The sequence below is a fragment of the Rutilus rutilus genome (genome assembly GCF_951802725.1).
Source record: "Rutilus rutilus genome assembly, chromosome: 7".
Lineage (NCBI taxonomy): Eukaryota > Metazoa > Chordata > Actinopteri > Cypriniformes > Leuciscidae > Rutilus > Rutilus rutilus.
The window spans coordinates 16,247,402-16,270,234 of NC_140221.1; the positions used below are offsets into that span (position 1 = coordinate 16,247,402).

The following is a 22,833-nucleotide window of genomic DNA, read 5'->3' on the forward strand; positions in this document are numbered from 1 at the left end:
GCCTAATATCAGATAGATAGATAGATAGATAGATAGATAGATAGATAGATAGATAGATAGATAGATAGAGCCTATCAGACATAGATAGATAGATAGATAGATAGATAGATAGATAGATAGATAGATAGATCTCTATTTTTAAATAATACAGCATCCCAGGTGTGGAGAATGAGGAACATTTTCCAGCTTCTTCTCCATTCTGATTGCTCCACAATTTTCTTAGCGTTTTATTGTGCGTTCAAAAACGCAACTACAAAAGCATGTAAAAACATAGAAAGTATATCGAGCAGTTACCAGCAGTATGAGTAATAGGCGCTTCGTATAAACTCCCCACGGCAAATTCGAAAGTTACGGCGGAACCTGAGCGAGCGGGGCTTGTCTCTGCGTCAGAGACAGTTCACTTATCGATTGGCTGCTCCTTGTGCAACGAGGAGGCGCATAAATAGACACTTTTAAGGAATTTCACAGACATTTAGTGGGGTACACGGCGTGAAGGCTGGCTGAAAGATTATCGCGAACAATTTTCGTCAATCTCAAGCGAATAACATGCAGAGCTGCGCTAAATCCTGGCGGGTTGTCATCAGCCGGTCGATGAACGCTCGCGTGCCGTATAGGAATATCAGCAGCAAAGGGGCTGTTTTTAAGAAACTTCGCGGTTTAACCGTAAATGTGTCTGCAAATGTGCGCTGTATGGGCACCTCACAAGTTCTGTGGTCCAGAAAGATTGAAAGAATTCTGCCGAGACACGATGATTTCTCTGAAAGACACATTGGACCGGGTGACAAAGAGAAAAGAGAGATGCTCAATACTCTTGGACTTGAGGTAAAACTTATTTATTCGAATTAAACAGCATATTTTAAACCAATATACTTAAATGCTAGCCAATTTAAACGCTTTATGTCAGCATTTTACCCGCATCTTCAACTTTCTAATGTGCAACAATTTTCGCGGTTTGTGTTGATAATACAATTAATGAACAAAATAATAGTTTACATTTTGATTTTGATTTCAGTCAATCGCTCAGCTAATAGAAAACACAATTCCCGCATCCATCCGCCTGGGAAGAAGTTTGAAAATGGACGATCCTGTGTGTAAGTTGCTCTTACTCCTCTCAGCAGCGGCAGACAGAGGAAACACGTGTCGTTTGTTGTTGTGAATTCATCATATATTTGCATTGACTGTCTGTGAGGCAAACCGCGAGGTTGCATTTCATTTACGCGGTATTGTAAAACTATTTTTGGCGGCAGATTTTGGGGAAGCGGAATTATTAATTGCATTAAGCCTTTCTATCAAACATATTATTTTTATTTCGAAATATTTCGAATTAGGGGTTTCTAACAGACCAGACTCTAACAAAGGAGTCTATCTGAGCGAGGAATGTAGGTTACACGCTCTTTGTGTGCCAATAGACCTTACTGGAGGGTTTTTCACCGTTAAGTCTTCCTTTGAACATATTAGGAGTTGTTTTTGCGGAGCCCGGCGAGCAGCACCAATCTCCTGACGCCCTCCGCCGATGCCAATAGGATGACAATTAGAGTGTAAAGTTCAGCGTCACACGGCCAGTTTGATCTGGTTAGCAGTAGCATTACATCACGCGTGCACCGCTCAACATATAACTTTGCGTAATAATTGACAATTTAATGGGAATAACGACGAATAACAGGAAGAACTTTGAGTTGCATTGGCAACCATAACGTCTGACAATTATTTAACAAATACATTTACTATAAAAAGCGACGATTTACCCACAAACAACAGAGTACACCGGTGTGTGAATAACACGGTTTCATTTTCATTTCTGCTTACAATACGACTATTAAAATTGAAAACCACATACTTTTTTATATTAACACACTATGCAGATGTAAAAAGTTTAATTTTAAGACCAATATTCCTATGCCAACATAACACCACTCACTAGACTGTTTTTCCCCTCCCCAAATCATTGTTATGAATGACAAAAAAGGTTTTAAAAGATAAATATGGTCTAATTTATTATAGTCACTACGAGCTTTGACATATGGCAGGAGTCAGTTTTCTCCTCTGCTTGTGTGTGTATCTTTAATGAAGCAAGCCATGCTGAAGCTGATGGGGGGGCTATACTGGATTCTGCTGGTTCAGCTGCACAGAGCTTGATCTGCAAATCCTGCAAATTCACTGCTCAACAAACAAGAATGAACTACTTTGGCACTCTAAACTTTCCCATTTGTAGTTTTTATTAAAAAGTTGAATTTATCTTGTACATTTTTTACACTGACAAACACTATCTAAAACATCAAACAGCTGCATGCACACATTTTCAGTGTAAAACAAAATGAACATCCCGCAGACATGTTAGTGCGAGGGGGGTGTCCGTAATGTGTATTTCTCTCTAGCTGTTTTTACTACTGCATTATCTTTGCCTCGCTCAGTTGCTGTGTTGCTAAGCTGCAACACAATGCCTCGGGAATTTTTGTGTCTCGGTATGAACCGGCTCCAGTGCTCTCGAACTACAACCATTAAACTAGTTCCCAAGCCATCAGAAATGTCCCATATTTGCCATTTATCTACCTTTAACTGCTAAATTATAAATCGCAAAACTCTTAATCAGTGAGATCACGTGCTCTTGTATTATTCATCAGGACAATGTAGGTCGTATCATGTCGCAATTGACGTGATATTTTTGTAGGGGTGTGCTTATGTACCAGGTGTATTTGCCACAATGTGTAAAGGCAGTTGTTAAGTACTCATTATATGAGTCATGTGAGAAGCTTCTTAAAAATATTGTGGGCACAGTCACTTGTAAAATGAGGCTGATTTCAGTATGATGCAAGAGAAACCATAAAGGTGTTTTTGTTTATAGAATGAGCTTAGATCTGAAAGACGCGATCATCTTTTTTACTGTCAAATCAAAGTATGCGAGCACTGTTTAATTAACCTAGGGAGTTTGTTTTAATCAGTAGCCTCAGATATCCAAATCGTTCTTATCTTTGTACTTTAATTACCACAGGTGAGAATGAAATTCTTGACTCACTCCAAAAGATTGCATCGAGGAACAAGTTGTGGAGGTCCTATATTGGAATGGGCTATTATAACTGCTCCGTCCCACAGGTCATACAAAGAAACCTGCTTGAGAATTCAGGATGGTATGTATTGTCTTGCCTTTTTTTTTAAGCATTTATTTCACCTTTTGGTGGAGCATAGTCCAAAAAAAAATGTTTGACACACATCAACCCTTTGTTTCTGTAATGAGACTTAAAATTTACAGCCACGAGCTAGAACACCATGTTCATTAGTTTCTCATGGTCTGTACAGTTCTAGTCAAAAAGCAAATTGCATTTTGATGATTCTTATTACATAAAGGAGTAGCGTGCCCAGCATCAGATGTGTCTTGTGACTCAAGCTGGAGGTCTTTGGTTAGAGCTTTAGTGAGTTTTTTTTTGGTATGTTCTCAATAGGGTCACTCAGTACACACCGTACCAGCCTGAGGTCTCTCAGGGGCGTCTGGAGAGCTTGCTCAATTATCAGACAATGGTCTGTGACATCACCGGAATGGCAGTAGCCAATGCATCGTTGCTGGATGAAGGCACTGCCGCTGCAGAGGCCATGCAGCTCTGCAACAGGTTAGTCCACCAACTGCTGGAAACATCTGTAAAGAACATGATGCCATTTTATCAAGGAGGAGTTTACTCTACAATCCCAAATCCAGAAAAGTTGGGACATTTTGTAAAATGCAATAAAATATTAATCTGTGGTTTGTTCATTCTCTTTAACCTTTATTTAACTGACAAAAGTACAAAGAAAATATTTTCAAAGTTTTCACTGACCAACTTAAGTGTAAGTTATATTTTATAAATATAGACACATTTGAATTTTGATGTCTGCAACACCCTCCAAAAAAGTTGGGATAGAGGCAAAATTTAAAAAAAAGAATATAGAATATCCAAGTTAAACTCTTTTGAAACATTCCACAATAAGTAGGTGATTTGTTAATAGGTGATCGTGGTATCGTGATTTAGTGTAAAAGGAGCATCTCAGTCTTTGCTAGCAAAGATGGGTCATGGCTCACCACTTTGCTAAATATCATGAGAGCACTGTCAATTCAAAAATCACATTTCAAAATGCAAGATTGCAAAGAATTTAGGTCTTTCACCTTCTACCATACATAATATTGTGGAAAGAATCAGGGTATCCGGAGAAATCTCAGAACGTGTAGGCCAAGGCAGGAAACCTCAGTTGAATGTGCGTGACCTTCGAGCCCTCAGATTGCATTGCATGAGAAACTGTCGTGCTACTCTGTTAAACACAGCCACATGGGCTCAGGAGTACTTTGGAAAACCATTGTCACTGAACAGTCAGATTCAAGTGGCATTCCTTGATGCAGAAGCAGTGTTACGCAAGGAGAAAGCTATACATCGATTCTATGCAGAGATGCCGGAGATTTATCTAGCCCGAGCTCATCTCAGGTGGTCCAAAAGACAGTGGGAATGTTTGCTGTGGTCAGACCAATCTACGTTTCAGCTTGTTTTTTGGGAAGATATAAAGTTTCTAAGACAAAAGTGACCATCCAGTCTTTCATCAGTGACAGGTTCAAAAGCAAACATCTGTCATGGTTTGGGGGTGCAACAGCATGGGTGACTTGCATGTGTCTGAAGGTACCATTCATGTGGGCATATTGGGATTGTACAGAGACAAATACTGCCATCAAGATGACATCTTTCCTGGGAAGCAAGACAATGCCAGGCCTCATTCTGTACATGCTAAAATGGTTTCTAGACACTCTACACCATAGAAGGGATGTGCTATCATGAAAAGGAGGCTTCGACAACTACAACCACGGACTGTTGAGCAGATGTCTTGTATCAGGCGAGATTGGGCTAAAACTTCAACAATTAGTATCCTCAATCCCCAAATATTTAAACCATTTAATTAAAAGGAAAGGTGATGTGACGGTGGTAAACATGCCTCTCTCCCAACTTTTTTGGAGTGTGTTGCTGCAGCCATCAAAATGTGTTTATATATACAACACACTTACCTTGGTCAGTGAAAACTTTTCAAAAACTTTTGTGTACTTCTGTCAGTTAAGTAAAGGTTAAAGAGAATAAACAAATCACAGATTCTTCATTTTATTGCATTTTACAAAATGTCCCGGCTTTTCTGGATTTGTGATTTCATTAGCCAACACCTGAAACGGCACATTCAGGTTTTCGGCATGCAGTGTGGCGTATCCCCAGGGATGGGAGTGATGATTAACACTCACCTTGTCATTTTCAAAGGCAAAACAAAAGAAGAACGTTCTACATTGACCCACGCTGCCATCCACAGACTATTGCAGTTGTGCAAACCAGAGCCAAGTAAGGAAGTTCACCAATTTATAGAATAAAACATTCTATCTCTCTATCTATCCAATCCTGATGAAATGTTTGTATCCCATAGTTACATTGGCGTGAAGACCGTTCTCAAGCTTCCTCATGAGATGGACTTCAGTGGGAAGGATGTTAGCGGTGTGCTCTTCCAGTATCCAGACACTGAGGGCAGGGTGGAAGATTTCACTGCACTTGTTGATCAGGCTCACAAGGGTGGTGTATGTACCTGTCATTTTAAAACTCACATTTTCTGATACCAATCTTTGTGTATATTAGGTTTTGCATTAACCATTGACCTAATTTAACCTTAAGACTCATTTACCCACCGTCCAAAACCTGTATGACCACTTTCTCCTGTGTACAACAAAAGGGAAAAAAACTGAAGAACACTTTCTTTCCGTATTATTAAATAATGTCAGTTACTGATGTCAGACCTGTCTTCATAGCAAGTTTGAATATGTTGAAGTGAGAGTTAAATGTTTCTTCAAAATATCTCCATCTGTGTTCAATGTAGAAAAAGTCGTTTTTATTTGGAGCGACATGAGGGTGAACTATCCTGTTCCCACTACAGAATCTATTTAGAATTTTATTTTATTTTATTTTTTTAATACAAATGCATTATAGCATATGATTCATACATGATCAATGCATGATTTTTGTTCTGTTTTTTCAAAGGCACTGGCTTGCTGTGCTACAGACTTGCTGGCGCTCTGCGTGCTGCGTCCTCCGGGTGAGTTCGGAGTTGACATCGCCTTGGGCAACTCTCAGCGCTTTGGAGTTCCTCTCTGCTATGGCGGGCCTCACGCTGCATTCTTTGCAGTCAAAGAAAATCTGGTCAGGATGATGCCTGGAAGGATGGTTGGAGTGACCAGGTGAGTCTGTCCTTGTCCTTTTTTTTATAGTCTCAAGGCCTCAATGTAGTTTGCCTCATCAGTGTTGGTATAAACTGTCAAATGTTCCCGGTTACAGAGATGCAGCTGGTAAAGAGGTTTATCGTCTGGCTCTCCAGACCAGAGAGCAGCACATCCGCAGGGACAAAGCCACTAGCAACATCTGCACTGCCCAGGTAGAGCTTAAATAATCTGAAAATACTATGTGTGTGTGTGTGTGTTTGTGTGTGTGTGTGTGTGTGTACTTGTACGACTATCTTTGTGAGGATTTAGACCATCGAAAGTGAGGACATTTTGGCTGGTCCTTACTTTCTGAGAGGCCTGTTTGATGGTCTTGGTACACTTGGTTTTAGGAATAATCAGTGTTGGGGAAAGTTACTTTTTAAAAGTAATGCCTATATTGCATTACTCCATAAAAAAAGTAACTAAGTAATGCAATTAGTTACATTTTATGGAAAGTAATGCGTTACGTTACTTTTGCTTTGCTTTTCCTCATCTAAGCTGGGCTTGCTTATTTGTTTTTAATAACAAAAAAGTTATATTTTTGGCAAATGTAAAGGCCCTTTCACACCAGAAGTGAAATGAATAAGCCTCGGGCTGAAGAAAATGCAAATTCACATGTGACAGTAGAGGGTGCAGCACAAAGAAACTTTTCAGCTCTGCTGCTGAAGAAATTAACACTTTTCAGCAATAAAAAAAAATTAAATGCAAATGTAATGTTTATCTAAAGTCATTTTTGCTTATTACTATGGTTGAATTGGATAATCGAAGGTCAGCAGCGAAGACATTGGTTAATATAGTAAGATTAAATACATAAAGTATTAATGAATTCATGAATTAATTATTGCAGGTTTGCAAAATATTTTTTGCCTTTTAGTATTTTTATTCATTTTGAGAAATACTGAATGTTTTTGTGCTAGTTAGAGGAGTAAATGCATGCTCACATTTAGTCTGGAACTTATGTTTACACTCAACGCCTCTGCTTTTCTCTCGACATTGAGGACAGAAGTGTGTCAATCAATACATGAGAAAACAAAGTAACTTAGGTTACTTATTTGAAAAAGTTACTCAGATATTTTGTTGTAAATTTAAAAGTAATGGGTTACTTTACTAGTTACTTGGGGGGAAAAAAAGTAATCTGATTACGTAACTCACAATACTTATACTTAGGTTTAGGGTAAGGGTTGGAGTTAGGCAACTAGTTGTGATGGGTAGGGTTAGGGTAAGGAGCTAGAGGTAGCATTGTGTCAATGAATGTTCTCACAAAGATGGCTGTATAAGAATGTGTGTGTATTATCTGTGAAGCTGTATTTCTGTACTCCATTTTAATGTCTTTACTCAGGCTCTTCTTGCAAACATGGCTGCCATGTATGCGTTATATCATGGTTCTCAAGGATTGAGGCACATTGCTGAGAGAACCCACAATGCAACGTTGATTCTCGCTGAGGGCAAGTTGTTTGACTCCTGTTTACTCTTTTTACAAGAATTGTATAGGGATTTTTGTGATACTGATTGTTTCTTGTTGTGATAATAGGACTGAAAAGAGCTGGGCACAAACTCCAACACGAGAACTTCTTTGACACGCTGAAGATCAACTGTGGCGTGGCCGGCAAGGACATCCTAGAAAAAGCTACGCAGCGGGAAATCAACCTGCGGTTGTACAGTGATGGACTGGTGAGACCTGTGAACATTTTAAAACACAAATCAACAAATATCCTTTATTTTATTATTCATTTGTTTAATGTTTTTAATTTCTTGATGTGGTTTTAGCTCGGAGTGTCTCTGGATGAAACCGTCTCTGAGAGAGACTTGGATGATCTGCTCTGGATCTTCGGGTGTGAATCTTCAGCTGTAAGTTCTTGCCTAATTCAGAAAGATTTAAAATATTGCTAAAAATCTGTTTGTCTTTGTTCCCTCATGATATATTGTCTTTTTGACCTTTATCAGGAACTTATTGCTGAGAAAATGAGTGAGCGCACAAAAGGATTGCTGGCAAGCCCTTTCAAGAGAACCAGCAAGTTTCTCACCCATCCAGTGTTTAACAGGTCTGTTTCAATGCTAGCTATTGTTTTTAACAAATCTGTTTGTGAGTGAAACTTTCTACAACTGTGTGGATGTGCTTTTTTCTGTGTAATAATTACTTGTATTGCTTTTAATTTCAGCTATCACTCAGAGACCAATATTGTACGTTACATGAAGCGCCTGGAAAATAAGGATATTTCTCTCGTACATAGTATGATTCCATTGGTAAGTCAAAAATCGAAGCATCACCGAGTTTACTTTGGGATTTATCCCATGTGGTGATCTTGCATAAAACCATCAAAGTAACACAAACTCCTCTTTTGAATTCAGGGCTCATGCACAATGAAGCTGAACAGTTCCTCAGAGCTCATGGTGAGTCAGGATTGCTCTGCTCTTCTAGAATAGCCCTCCTTTTTACTCGTTCTTTTCTCTGACATTGCCTCACTTCAACCAATCAGAGCAAAGTTGATCGTAGAGACCATTTGTGCCAATGGTTCTACAATCTACTTAGGCTTACAATGCTTTTGAGAAACGCAGCCCTGATCTTTTCATTGTTTGACTGTAACCTTTTACCAACAGCCAATCACCTGGAGAGAATTTGCAAACATCCACCCATTCGTGCCGTTGGACCAGGCTGAAGGTTATCAGCAGCTATTCAGGCAGCTAGAGAGAGACCTTTGTGAGATTACAGGATATGATAAGATCTCCTTTCAGCCAAACAGGTAAGTGTCTTGCCTGAAATTGTTGCTTCAATATCAAGCAGATGATTCATTCTGATAGCAAACAGTGGTCTTGTAGTTGGCAAATCAAGTGTCAACATGACTCAGTTTCATTCAGGATTCTTGTGCTGATAAGTTTGGGGGTGTGTACGCATCTCTACATTTTGCTTGGTTGACACTTTAACAGGATCATTAGTATACTGTACTCTTGGGCAAGAGCCATTTGAAGCAATCTTTGAACTCTGTTGTGCTGAGGCAGAATGGTTACATGATGCTATTGATTTATTTGTCCCGTAGCGGCGCGCAGGGGGAATACGCGGGCTTGGCTGCAATCAAAGCCTATCTGAATTCCAAAGGAGAATCTCATAGAACAGTGAGTATCACCCTGCAGTGAAAAGCACCTCTCCTTAAGCCTTAAGCCTCATGTTTGATCTCGGGGCCTTTTTAAAAACATTCTTGACATTTGAAGGATCAGGTTGATCCTTCATGACTTACTAATCTTATGAGAACTGATAATAAGCAGAATTTCAATCTAATATGCTTTTAACGTCCTATATAAAATAAAAAAAAGTTAAAAGTAAGTCAAATTAATTTAACACGCACACATTGGGTTTGTTTTTTGGAGACTTTCCATAGACATAATGATTTTTTTTTTTTTTTTTTTATGGTACAAACTGTATATTCTCTCCCCTAACCCAACCCTCACACAAAACTTTCTGCGTTTTTACATTTTCATAAAACATAATTTAGTATGATATATATATACATATCTATATGTATATATAGATATAGACACATGTCTTTGTGCGGACATTTCCTCCCCACAACGAAGGGAAAGCCTGAACTCCCCACACACACACACATTCATGTTTATTTGGGTATCTAAATTGGGACATTGCATACTTATAAATACCTAGCCTTAACAGAAAACTTCCTGCATGTGTACAATTTGTAAAAAAATTAAATAAAAAAAATACTGCTTTTACAAATAAGTATGTCCACAAAAGGAGGTTTAGGGAGATTTCGTGTTTATGCACGCAGTGAAATAACAACTGTAGCTCACATACTGCACTACCTGCAAAAAGTTGGTGAAGGGAAAGCAAACTGAAAGTGATTTTTACTGTTAAATTCTTCAAGAGTTGTTTTGAACCTGAGGGGAAAATTGCTGAAATAGTGGCAAATTGTTTTGACGAGCTGGGACTGGAAAGAAGATCAGCGATAAGAACGTTTAGTCAAGTCATTGTAGTGTTTTGTAACCTGGCCTTTGTTTTTTATCATCTCCCTAATAAGCAGATCTTAGATAGCGGATGCAGCTCTTAAACCAGCCAAGGTTCAAACTGCCATGTTTGAGTAAATAGCCACAGAAAACAACCACCCCATTACAGGATTCTACTTCAGTGCAAGATTCCATATTTGGTGATTTTCAAGACTTGCAGTCCTTGGACGATGAGTTTGTTTATGGTGACCTGCTTGCAAATTGCACAACGTTAAGTGTTTAGGCCACTGTGTCCTTAGTTCAGAAAGTCTGCCATACAGTCTGTTATGACATTTTGACATTTAATGATTAAGTGGAAGACACTTGATTAAAATTGAATGCACCCATATTAGAATTCTGTCATTTTACTCACCCTCGTGTTAATCCAAATGTCTGTGGAACTTGAAAAGATGCATAAAAAAAGTAGACCTTGACTACATGAAAGTAGTCCCTATGGCTTCATGCAAGTATCAGACTGAAATTTGTTTTGACAAAAGTAGTTTGCAGAATATGTATAAGCTCAAATAAGAGTTATCACTCTTGTCATCTTTCTTAGTGTTGCAAATCCATTTAACAGAAAGCGCAAAAATAGGTTCTGTGTGTCTTAAACAATCAGTAAGTTTCCTTGTTAGAAAAATAAGATTGTTTGTTTTTGTTTTGTCTATTAATCTCCCATATTAAATCTGTTATGGATTTGTTCAGGTCTGTCTGATTCCCAAATCAGCTCATGGAACGAATCCTGCCAGCGCACAGATGGCGGGCATGAAGGTTCAGGTGGTGGAAGTGGATAAAGATGGCAACATCGATGTGTCTCACCTTAAAGCCATGGTATGTACAATGATTTAAAGAGTTTAGTATTGCATCTTCTGTTTGAGGGCTATTTACACCAATACACTGATATGTCTATGATAACATTATCACATCAGTGTTAAAGGTGTAAAAGTGTGTGATTTCTGCCCCACTAGCAGCACCATACAAAATTGCGCAAATAATGACGAGATTAAAACCAGTTTCCTGAATGCACCTCTTGTCTGCCATTGGTAAAGCAAACAAATAGTTCCAACTCACACATTGTTGCGGTGTCATGATGCTCAATTGTTTTGAAAGCTCAGTGTTCATACTTTTTGGTGGGTTGGCTTGGTTATGTCTGGGCTAGGGAAAATTACACTCTTCACCTTTTATGACTCACTTTACCACGTTTTTGATAGGTGGACAAACATAAGGCCAACTTGGCCGCCATAATGATCACCTACCCCTCCACTAACGGTGTGTTTGAGGAGAACGTCCGTGAAGTGTGTGAGCTCATTCATCAGAACGGTGGACAGGTGTACCTGGATGGTGCCAACATGAACGCACAGGTAAGAAGATGGAACCGTAAGGCTTTACACTACTGTAGTAATTAGAGCTGCACGAATTATCAGTAAAAGATCCCAATCTCGATTCAAACATCCACATGATCTTACTCCTAAATGACAACAATTCGGCTATGTCTATTAAACCTTTGATGAAATCACACCGGAACATTTAAATCTGGGTTTGCGCTGCTGCTGAGCCAGAGAGAGCAGTTGTATAGGTATGAAACCACACAAAGGTCTTTTCAACCACACAGTATCGTTATTTCTGTAACAAATATTCAAATTATCACAGAAGAACTGGGCTAAGTTTATTGTTCACATAAACACTGATGTTTACGGTAGCGATCAAAATAGAGCACATCACCTTTTGAAAGTAACTTGGCGATTTCAAATAATGATCAATTGATTACATTGTTACATCAGTAGGTGGCTACAAGTGACTTTTAAAAAATGCATTTCTCATTGCATCATTCTTTCAAGATATTCGTTCAAAAACTAATTTTCTCATTACTGGATGTGAAGTGAAGTATGTGAATCAATGTCAATGAATCAAACCGATTAAAAAAAAATTCTTTCAAATTAAGCATTTTTAAATAGACAGCAGCAATTAACTAATTTGTCAGAACCTCTAGTAAATTACTAGCCTGACGTCGTCATACTCAATTCTAGTCAGAATGTGAGTCTGATACTTCTCCATTGAGCTTTGATTATGGGGCGTGTTTCAACCGAACCAGGAAAAAAAATTCCTCTGCACTCAATTGGATAGACCTACAACCAATCAGAGCAACGGAGTAAGTGACGTATGTTTTTCATTCATGTTTCCGATCGCGGTTCTCTGTTCCTCTTTTAAAATTAATGCGCTGTCGATATCTTCCCTATGATATCTTCTATAACAGACGCGATGGCGGAATCTACACATGATGTTTTATAAACAAATTTCAGGAGGAGCACATTCAAATAATCAATCCAATCAACCGTCTATCAGCATGAGAGGAAGCATATATTTATTCACTCGGTCAACTCACCTAACATGACAGTTTTCAGCATCCCTGCACTCACTCTCGGCTTGTTCTTCCACAGCCAGGAATACGGGGGGAGTACTTTGGGTTCGGGCCGAATACCAAGCCCGAAGCCTCTCCTCAGACAGCACGCCAAATATGCATTTATTCTATCTGACTTATTTGTAAGCGTGAACTCGTGAAATCTCAATTCTCCAGCGGCAGTCATTTGAATTCAACCCAAGCGCTCGTTGATGACGTGGATGATGACGTTACCGTTGCTTATCTGTCCATCATCGTATAAAGCCCGCCCTGACAATTTGATTGGTCCGAACAATTTTTGTTCGGGCATAATAGCTCCTCAACGGAGCGAGTCCAGACCGAACTTCCCGACCAAAAAATATTGTGGGCGGGGTTCGGGCTGGCACCCAGGCTAGTAAATTACAGCAGCAATTAACATTTTGTCAGAACCTCTAGTAAATTACATGATATTATGTTTAGTTGTTTACTCAGATTAGTGATCTCTATTTGAAACAAAAAAATCATGATTCTCAATAAATCCAGGATTATGCAGCTCTAATAGTAATCATTAACATTAGTTAGGCAATGGTTAACATGAACTAAACATGATCAGTGCTTTTACAGCATTTATTACTCTTGGTTAATCTTAACTTCTAATTTTTTTACATTAACAGTTGTTTATGCATTATGAGTAAACTGTGCACCATGATTCTGAATTAATATTATTAATAATTGCTGTAAACATTTTAGAAGCTTGTTAAAATAAGAGCGGTTTACAGTGTTTTACATTAAATGTGCATTTTCTTTTTGGAGTTTTCATGTTCTTGTTTCTTTTTGATACAGGTTGGATTATGTCGACCAGGAGACTACGGTTCAGATGTTTCTCACTTGAATCTCCACAAAACCTTCTGCATTCCTCATGGTGGTGGCGGCCCTGGGATGGGACCAATCGGAGTGTAAGTGTTTTGAAGCGAACAGACCTTCCCTATGGCACCTGTACCAGAAATGTTGAACTGTTGACTCCAGTTAACCTAATTGCTTTTGCCTACAGGAAGCAGCATCTTGCCCCCTTCCTGCCCAATCATCCAGTGGTTAACATTCAGTTCACGAATGCAGGAAGTTCTCTGGGCACCATCAGCGCCGCTCCCTGGGGCTCCAGCGCTATCCTGCCCATCTCATGGGCTTACATTAAGGTCAACACCTCTGCACTTCCTGTCTTACCTTTTGAATAATAGTGATGTACTGATATTAACGTTGACCGAAACAGACTAATTATATTACATTTCGGTTACATTTAATAAGGTTTCATTAGTTAACTACTTACTGGGTTCCCACGGGTCCTTGAAAGTTTGTGAATCTGAAAAAAAAAAAAAAAGCCAAGGCCCTGGAAAGTTTTTGAAAATAAACACACATAGACATAGGTCGTTGAAAGTGCTTGAATTTATTTTGTGCAAGAAGTTTTCTGGAAAAAATTCCATATTCCCTCCGGTTCGCTAATATTATTTCGCCAACACTTCGTGGCCTGTGCATACTAGCTTGCTTTATTTACCTTAGTTACGTTAAGTGTTTCCCGCGTGAGGTACTTTGTTGTACGTTGCCATGATGTTCACGCGCGCAAGACTGTAACAATGTATCTTACAAGGTAACACGATGTAACCTTGCTCTCACTTGAAATGTGTCCCCACATTAAGTCTTTGAATTTAAGGGTATTGGACCTGGAAAATCCTTGAAAGGTCCTTGAATTTGAAGTTAACAAAGGTGTGGGAACCCTGTTAACTTAAGTTAACATGAACTAAAAATTAACAATACTTCTACAACATTTATCAATCTAAATTAAATGTTAATTTCAACATTTACTAGTACATCATTATTAACATCAAAAGTTGTATTTAACATTATTTAAAGCACTGAACCTATCAAACAATGAACAACCGTATTTTTATTAACTAACATTAACGAAGATTATTAAATACTGTAACTAATGTTTTGCTCATTGTTCGTTCATGTTAGTTAATACATAAACTAATGTTAACTAATGAAACCTTATTGTAAAGTGTTACCTACATTTCTACACTATTTGCCTAAATGTATTGAAAATAAAACGCTAAAGTCATTTTAAATCCTACATGTGTATTTGGGCATCACAACGTTACATGGTCCAACATTTACTTTGATATTTGCTGAAGATTGCATTGTGATTAATTTACTAGTGATTTTAAATATTAACTGTTTTAGATGATGGCAAAGGTACTCTAAATATAAAATAAAGGACATGAGCTGCACAATATCAAGCTAATACGAATAAATAATATTGGCTGATATGGTACCAATCTATCATGCATCCCTAATTTATTTATCTAATATTTGATTTATTTTCCATTCAACAGATGATGGGTTCAAAGGGTCTTGGGCACGCTACAGAGGTGGCCATCCTTAATGCCAATTACATGGCTAAAAGACTGGAAAACCACTACAAAATTCTTTTCAGGGGCACTAAAGGTTGGCGTTATTGATTGAAATATTGTATTTTCTGATCTTAAAAAAAACAACTGAAGTACCTCACAAACATGTGTGATTATTTGCAGGATTCGTTGCTCATGAATTTATTTTGGATGTGCGGCCTTTTAAAAAGTCTGCAAACATCGAGGCAGTTGACGTAGCAAAAAGACTGCAAGATTATGGTAAATAGAAAAACATTTAAAGCAGGTTATTTCATGGATGACAATTCCCTGATTCTCCGCAACCTTTTATGGCAGGTTTTCATGCACCGACCATGTCATGGCCTGTGGCTGGAACTCTAATGATCGAACCCACGGAGTCTGAGGATAAGGCCGAGCTCGATCGCTTCTGTGACTCGCTGCTGGCCATCCGACAGGAAATCGCAGACATCGAAGAGGGCCGGATGGACTCGAGGGTTAATCCTCTCAAGGTGAGCGTTAACTTAACGGAACATTCTTTATCAGCTCTGTGGAGCTTTACAGTAATGCATTTGGTCGTTTACGGAGCGTTAGACTATTTTGTATCCCTCTTGCCAACTCAAATTAGACACATTTATGTACAGAAGAATTAATAGAAGCGCTTTATTAAAAACATGAGCAATATTGCCTTGCCCAATATAACTTTCATTTTGTCGTCCAAAGATGGCTCCTCACTCATTGGCCACTATTACCTCGACCACATGGGACAGACCGTATTCCCGAGAGGATGCTGCTTTCCCCATGGTGCGTACCTTAAACCAATGTAAAATACAGACTCCTCGCGCAAAACATATGCGTTCTTATTAATTGAGTTTTAAAATGTATCTTTAACCCTGTTATTTCAGCCTTTTGTGAGACCTGAGACCAAATTCTGGCCCACAATCTCAAGGATCGATGACATCTACGGAGACCAACATCTCGTCTGCACCTGTCCACCCATGGACGTCTACGAGTCTCCATATGAAGAAAGAGCTTCCTCGTGACCTCATTACTCAATGACACGCTTCTTCATCCAAATGAATCATTCCTATCAAATATGATCATACATTCTTCCCTGTGATTTCCAGTCTCTTCAGTACGTTCACGGTGCCTCAGATTTCCTTTTTCATACAATGCACAAATAGTTGGCCTCTGTTACTCTACTAAAACAGTCCAAATCTGATTCATATACTGTAATCGACCTATATAGGGGTTCATTTTTGTTGTTGTTTTTTATATTTTTATTTGCTGTATAAAAATATTTGGGTGTTTTTGGTCCGTATGTAGGTATAACTTTCTGGCACTGTTCTCGATGTTAACATTAATTTTATAGATGTTATGTACGTTTTCTAATTATTTAATAAATAGAGCCAGTTTGTTAGCCTGGTAATACCAGACTCTGCTACTTCACTTTGCTTCGTAGAAAGAGTCTGGAAGGGCATAATTGAAAAGCCTTTTCTTTCTCGCAGGGGGGCGCTTGTCTGAAGTTTAAAATCATTGGTTACCCGTAAGTCAATCACATAACGTTTGGTTATGGCGCGTGTTATGCGCATGCTCAGCCGCATCTAACTTCCACTGTAAACGCATGTATGATGCAAAAACTAAACCATCGAGCGAAATACCGGAGTGAACATGGCTGTGAACGACTTTTGCAGATTATGTGAAGTAAATCTACGCATCCACCACGGTACAATCAGCGTCTACGTCACGGCTCTCAGCCCGCCCTCTGTTCGTTGATTGGCCGGCCGTCTGAAGGCCGGTGGAAAACTGAAAGATAGGCTGCTATCTCAGACTGACTACAGGAGCGAAATGAAATTAGCGGAAGTAGGAAGTCTGACGTAGTCAGGCTACCAGTTTGTAGCAATTTAATAAATATTTTAAAAGAAACGCTGGTTTACATGATGCGTCTCGTAAATCAATGGTATTATTACAAGTCGCACAACCAACAGACTCTTAATTTGAAATAGAGTTAAGCTGTGTTTCATACTGATCATCGTTTCTCTTTTTCCATAAATTTCCAGTCACTATTCCTAAGAATAAAAGCAGTCCGAGGTTTCGGTTTGAAGCGAATTTTTTCCAGCAGTCCTCAGGTCTGTTGATGTCCACAGCGTAGATCTATGGAACACACACACACAAAATATTAATTGTCAATGCAAAACTTTTATTTGAGAGATTTCCTCAGCAAATATTGATATGCAGGTAATAAAATAAATTAATCTAACATATCATGCAAGTAGTTTTAATCCCAAATGTTTTTTGTTACATTACTGCTCCACTACAGGGAATTGGAGCTGTTGAGAAAAAAAAAAATCATGTAACTTTTGAAACGTCTCATTATGGTATGCAATATTTTTAATATATTATACACATTTATATAAATTAGGGCTTGCACAACTATTCAATTTACAAGTAAAACAAGTAGCTTTTAAAAACCTTCATTCTGACCATTTTGAGAGAATGCAAGACTAACCATTTTAACTACAGGATGTCTTTTTTTTTAATAGGAGATTTAAATAAGAGTGAGACTGGTCACGACATTTGCATATTGTTGCCCTACTGTTGATTTGACTGCTTCTATCGCTCTCTTCATTCGTAAGTTGCTTTGGATAAAAGCGTTTGCTAAATGTAAATAAATATTAAATAGGATATTATTTTCCTATTATTAAATTAAAAATATCTCCTATTCTCCTAAAAGTTCAATAAACAGATTAAGCAACAAAAAATATATATTTATTAAAATAATTCCAAGCTTATACAGCTGAAATCATGTGACTGACCACATGAGCAACACGTTCCTGAGTTCGTAGGGTCACAGAACTCGCTCCTCCACCACGAACAAATTGCCATCCGAATGCATGAATTTTATCATTGAGGTGCCATGCAAATGTACTTTTACAGACCTCCAACATGACCATCCAAATAGGGCTAAAGGCTTAATTGTTTTGTAACCCCAGGCAGGCCACTATTATCAATTACAGTTTGACTTGCTCACCTGATGTGCGAGATGAATAGCCACTGCAGACACTGCACAATAGTAGGGCAAAGTCTGGTCCGCATTAACTCCCGCTAGAACCAGCCCTGACAACATCGCCCCTGTAAAGCCACTCAGCCACAGTTTGGTGTTCTCCTGGAACCTCAGAGCTGTAGACTTCACACCCACTTTTAAATCATCATCTTTGTCCTAATCATGAGGGGGGAGATGAATCAGAAAAATGTACACTGCGCTCATTTATGTTAGGGTGTGATAACTAATCGGACACCGTACCTGATGGGCATAGATTGTGTCATAAATCAATGTCCACATGACACCAGACACATAGAGAGGTAAACACACAGACCAGTCACATGATCCCTTCACAGCAGACCAACCCAGAAGAGCGCCCCAGTTAAAAGTGAGACCTACAGGTGGACAAATCATGCATTTTTTTTTCAGAGTAATATGGAAGGGAGAAAGATTTTGAATTTGAGAAAGATTAAATAAATGGTAACACACCTAAAACAAACTGCGGCCAGTATGTGATTCTCTTCATGAGAGGGTATGTGACCACCAGCGACAAAGAAGCAGCTCCAAGAGCTATGCTAGAGAGAGATGGGAAGTCAGTTTATCAGATATTAAAGTCGCCATGAAACGAAAATTGTAGTCATCTTTTCTTCCTATTGTGATGTATATCTGAAAGAAATGGCTTCTCCAACAAGAAAAAATGTAGGGACTTGATTTTGTCCATCGGGAATTGATCAGATTGTTGTTGTTTGCTAATAGAGTACAGCAGTTGTATTCCAGAAGTAAAAACCCCATTCATTTTCTCCATAGGAAAATTATTTTTAACAACAAGTTATAAACTTTAAAGACAGACCTACAGGTGAGCTACAAGGTTGTAAATCGATGGTATTTGCTTATTTGCATTGAAGGGGTGGATTCTTGAATCCACTGCCGCTTCAATGTTTATCCTTTGAGTGGTTGGTAATCCAAGTTATTAATTAATATTTATGCTTCTAAATGACATCTTCAAGCTTATGTTAAAGTATTTACTTTACTTTTCATCTTCAATCACTAGAGAATCATGACGAATATTGTCTAAACATTTTACTGAGAGAATGTATATCTTATCATTATGTTTTGGGAAAGTTTCTTCGTCAAGATCAGACCTTGAAGAAGCTGTGTATCTGTGTATCACTGTGTGTGTGTACCCTTTTGTTTTACGGAACCTGACGTTTGTGAGGTGAGCAACTAGCACACAGTGGAGATTAAATGACCATCTGACAGACAAACTGGAGCCTGGAAACTCAGATTGGTGACCTCAGTGGGTCACTTTGTGTCTAAACCGGGATTTTCACTGACATCCTGATAATAAATGGAGATAGGCTTCTGAAGAACAGCCATATGTGGAAATTTTCTACGTTTATCTGTGCCTTAACCAATCAGAATCATTGAACCTGACGCGATAATGTATTTTAATGACCTGTGTAGAGTATAACTGTTGTTGTTTTGAGAATGTACAGCAGAGCGGCCTTCGAACTCCTTGCTAATAGTATAATATCAGCTAAAAAAACTGTAAAATATGAAGTACCTGTAGTAATTGAGGCAGAGCAGGACCCCCAGTGCTAAACTCAGCTGGCCTCCGAGGAAAACCAGAGCCCGAAACGGTGTGATCTCCCCTGATGCAATGGGCCGAGTGGCTGTCCTTGACACCTACCAGAAACATGACAGACCCCAACATCAGATTCCAACAGCTGCCAAGATCAAATCCACATTTGATATTATTAAAAATGCCTCAGTGTTTTTTTATGTCCATGCAAGGAAAGTCAATTGTCACCAAAACTGATAAGGTAACCAATATTCTCTAAAAAAATCTTATTTTTCTATGTACCACAGAAAAATGTCATAAAGGTTTGGAAGGGTAAGTGATAAGAGAATATTCTTTTTTGATTAACTTAGTCTGACACTGACATTGTTTATGGCACGTTTATCTTACACAGATTAGGAGATAGGTTAGGTTAGAGTGTTGAAAAGCAGATAACAATGCTGACATTTATGGAAGCTTGTTTCCGCCACTGAATAAAAAAGTAATTTGCGACTTTTTATCTCGCAATTCTGGCTTTTTTCCTCAGAATTGTGAGCTATAAAATTGTAATTGCGAGTTTTAAAGTCCGAATTGTGAGATATAAACTTGCAATTGTGAGAAATAAAGTCAGAATTGTGAGATCTGTGCCTGGTTTCACAGACAATAATAATAAACGTCAATGATAATAAATAAGAATAAACGTCAGAATTGCGAAATGTAAAATAGTTAGAATAGTGAGATAAAATTACGCAATTACATTTTGTTTTTTATTCTGTGGCGGAAGCAAGCTTCTATAGAAATGTACACCACTAGTGGAACGGAAATCCATGTCTCATGTTCTCAGATAATGAGCAAAAACAATACATGACTTTTTGAGACGACTAAGGGAAGAACATTATGGGGGGGGGGGGGACATCTTAAAGTCACCATAAAATAATTTTTTTTGTGGAATATTGCAGTAATTATTATGAATAGTTTATCTGTGATCAGTAACATCTCTTCTCTGATGACACATTTACTGGTGCGAGGACAACCTGTCACTCACATGAGATCACAGCAAAAAAGCAAACCACGATGATCCAAAGATCCAATTAATTCCCAGTGGACAAAATCAAGTCCAGCCCTTCATTTTTTCTTGATCGAGAAGCTGTTTCACTCGGATATATGTCAAAATAGGGAAGAAAAGTATATCCCAACTTCCTTATCATGTCGACTTTAAATTCATGTGCTCATACCTTCCTGTCAAAGTCTTTATCCCACATGTCATTGATAGTGCATCCAGCTCCTCTCATAAGCAAAGCTCCGACACCAAACAGCACAAGCATGCGCAGATCAGGAAGGCATCCCGGGTCTGCCGCTAGCCCAATACTCCACGTACAAGGCAGATACAGCAGCCACGTTCCTATAAGAGCACTTCATTAATATTACAATGAAACACAGAAGAGCTTGTTTGAGCTTCCTGGATAATGTGTCGTTTGACATGAGCTCACCTATGGGTTTGTCCAGTCTCATTAATCTGAGGTACGGCTGAACAGACGCTGGAGCTGCATTGACAATCCCAGCAGGCGTGAGGCTGAAAAACCTTCTGCCGTAGTTGTGACCTGCCAGTGAAGGAGACCATATTCTCTGTTTGTGATCATCACTTTTGTTAAAGCAGGATCCAGGCTGACAGAAGTCTGTGATGATGTTTTCATGCTGTCTTCTGAGGCTTGATAAACGGGCAGAACAGATCTGTGGTAGATTCCTCTTCACTGCATGTGGCTTAAGCAGTGTCAGTAGTCTGGTGCACATCATTTTGTCTGTTGAGCTGTCATGACCGACTTTTAGTAAGAGATGTCACGACTGCAAAGTAGTGAGGTGCTTCATTCATTGTCTACTTGCATTCATGTGTAAATGAGGGACCTCTTCGGGAACAATAAACCTGGCAATACAAACAGCAGAGAACACAATGCACCGTATTCAGTACAGATTACTGACGAGTCATGAAAATGCCAAGTTGAGTGAAAATAAGGCTTTTTCTTGTAAAAATGTGTGCCAGTATTCTGTAAGTGTAATCAAAATGAATATAATTTTAAGATTGTAAACACTGCGCTCCTTCTGTTACACTCTTACTATTCCCACTGAAATGCCCCCGATTGATTAAACAAAGGTGTTACAAACAGCAGCAAGCATAATATGTCATGTCCCGGGGGGGAAATGATAGATCAATAATGTCAATGATGTTTCCCTGTTAAAACTTTTTAAATCATTAATTTCTATCGGACATATTTAACTTACAGCGCTATGTGACAGCTGAACAATTTTTGAAGTCCTTTATATTGTGGTGTGCGCCAATGTCGTGTTCCCCCTGAAACGTTTGTTTTCTGTATAGTTCCGCCTGCTTAGTGGTTCAATTTTTCATTCTAGTGTACTTGTTGTCTTGGATGTTATTTTTCAGTATTTGCGAGCATCAATTTAAGATGACATTTAAAGAAATATCACAGTCAATATGCTATAAAACATTTGAAAGTATCATAAAATATGATTTAATAAAAGTTAGACTACTTCAACCAAACCAATCCGTTTCATTCTAATTAAATTGTCATGTACAAGCATGACGCTGGTCACAATTATTGTGTCTTTGCTATGCAAGCTCTCTATATAAATACATTAATTTGTTACTATAGCAAACCAGGCAAACCAATAAAAATGACCAAAAATGACCCATATATTTATGTAGAGACAAAAATGCTTGTGTGGTGAACTTCTCGTTATTTAACATTGTCATAATATATTCATCTAAATCATGGTGAAAGGTTTAGAAAATAAAATGACAAAATATCACTCGACTCTAGTTTATGTATATGCTCATTCTCTCTGTCCAGAGGCAGAAGGCCCCTAATTAATACTATTTAAAATAATATATTTTGAAAATCATATCATATTGAAAGTTTTGAAATCATTTGCTTCACCGGCCAATCTGTTGTGAACATTATCAATGAACTCCCTCTCGTGGTCTTTGGAAACCATTACAACAGTAGTGATGTTGAAGATTAAATTGAACAAGTGAATTAAAACATTTTTGAGATGAATGATTAATTAATTGATTTGTATTATTTTCATTGATAATGCATGTCCTATGATCATCTGTTCTGACAGATCAGACAGATGAGGAACACATCGTGGACTGTGATGCTTATGCCTACAGTGATGCTTATACCTTCATAATAC

At 38.4% G+C, this 22,833-nt stretch overlaps 2 protein-coding genes across 2 annotated transcripts; one reads left to right on the top strand and one right to left on the bottom strand.

Moving 5' to 3' along the window:
* The first annotated feature begins 346 nt into the window (after positions 1-346).
* On the top strand, positions 347-16,948 carry gldc (glycine dehydrogenase (decarboxylating)). The gene is made up of 25 exons (XM_084413767.1): positions 347-822; positions 1,013-1,091; positions 2,990-3,125; positions 3,438-3,602; positions 5,256-5,333; positions 5,416-5,563; positions 6,021-6,217; positions 6,315-6,411; positions 7,578-7,683; positions 7,770-7,909; positions 8,006-8,086; positions 8,183-8,280; positions 8,398-8,482; positions 8,588-8,629; positions 8,837-8,979; positions 9,274-9,349; positions 10,934-11,059; positions 11,440-11,589; positions 13,449-13,561; positions 13,657-13,798; positions 14,993-15,104; positions 15,191-15,286; positions 15,362-15,534; positions 15,746-15,826; positions 15,928-16,948. The coding sequence occupies exons 1-25, from the start codon at positions 547-549 to the stop codon at positions 16,063-16,065; spliced, it is 3,078 nt and encodes a 1,025-aa protein (XP_084269893.1). The 5' UTR covers positions 347-546; the 3' UTR covers positions 16,066-16,948.
* On the bottom strand, positions 16,888-21,990 carry coq2 (coenzyme Q2 4-hydroxybenzoate polyprenyltransferase). Its single transcript, XM_084413768.1, has 8 exons — positions 21,901-21,990; positions 21,114-21,544; positions 20,859-21,025; positions 19,630-19,751; positions 18,555-18,640; positions 18,327-18,460; positions 18,054-18,242; positions 16,888-17,176 (listed from the first exon to the last, which is right to left on the bottom strand). Exons 2-8 carry the CDS (start codon positions 21,415-21,417, stop codon positions 17,015-17,017), a joined length of 1,164 nt encoding a protein of 387 aa, XP_084269894.1. The 5' UTR covers positions 21,418-21,544; positions 21,901-21,990; the 3' UTR covers positions 16,888-17,014.
* Between the last annotated feature and the right edge of the window lie 843 nt (positions 21,991-22,833).

Coding starts and splice junctions, on each gene's coding strand:
- gldc (XM_084413767.1), top strand. CDS start 547: ATGCAGAGCTGCGCTAAATCCTGGCGGGTTGTCATCAGCCGGTCGATG. Junction 3,603..5,255: donor GCCATGCAGCTCTGCAACAG/GTTAGTCCACCA, acceptor TCATTTTCAAAG/GCAAAACAAAAGAAGAACGT. Junction 13,562..13,656: donor GGGATGGGACCAATCGGAGT/GTAAGTGTTTTG, acceptor TTTTGCCTACAG/GAAGCAGCATCTTGCCCCCT.
- coq2 (XM_084413768.1), bottom strand. CDS start 21,417: ATGATGTGCACCAGACTACTGACACTGCTTAAGCCACATGCAGTGAAG. Junction 18,243..18,326: donor ACACAATCTATGCCCATCAG/GTACGGTGTCCG, acceptor CCTCATGATTAG/GACAAAGATGATGATTTAAA. Junction 17,177..18,053: donor CTATTCATCTCGCACATCAG/GTGAGCAAGTCA, acceptor TGTGTTCCATAG/ATCTACGCTGTGGACATCAA.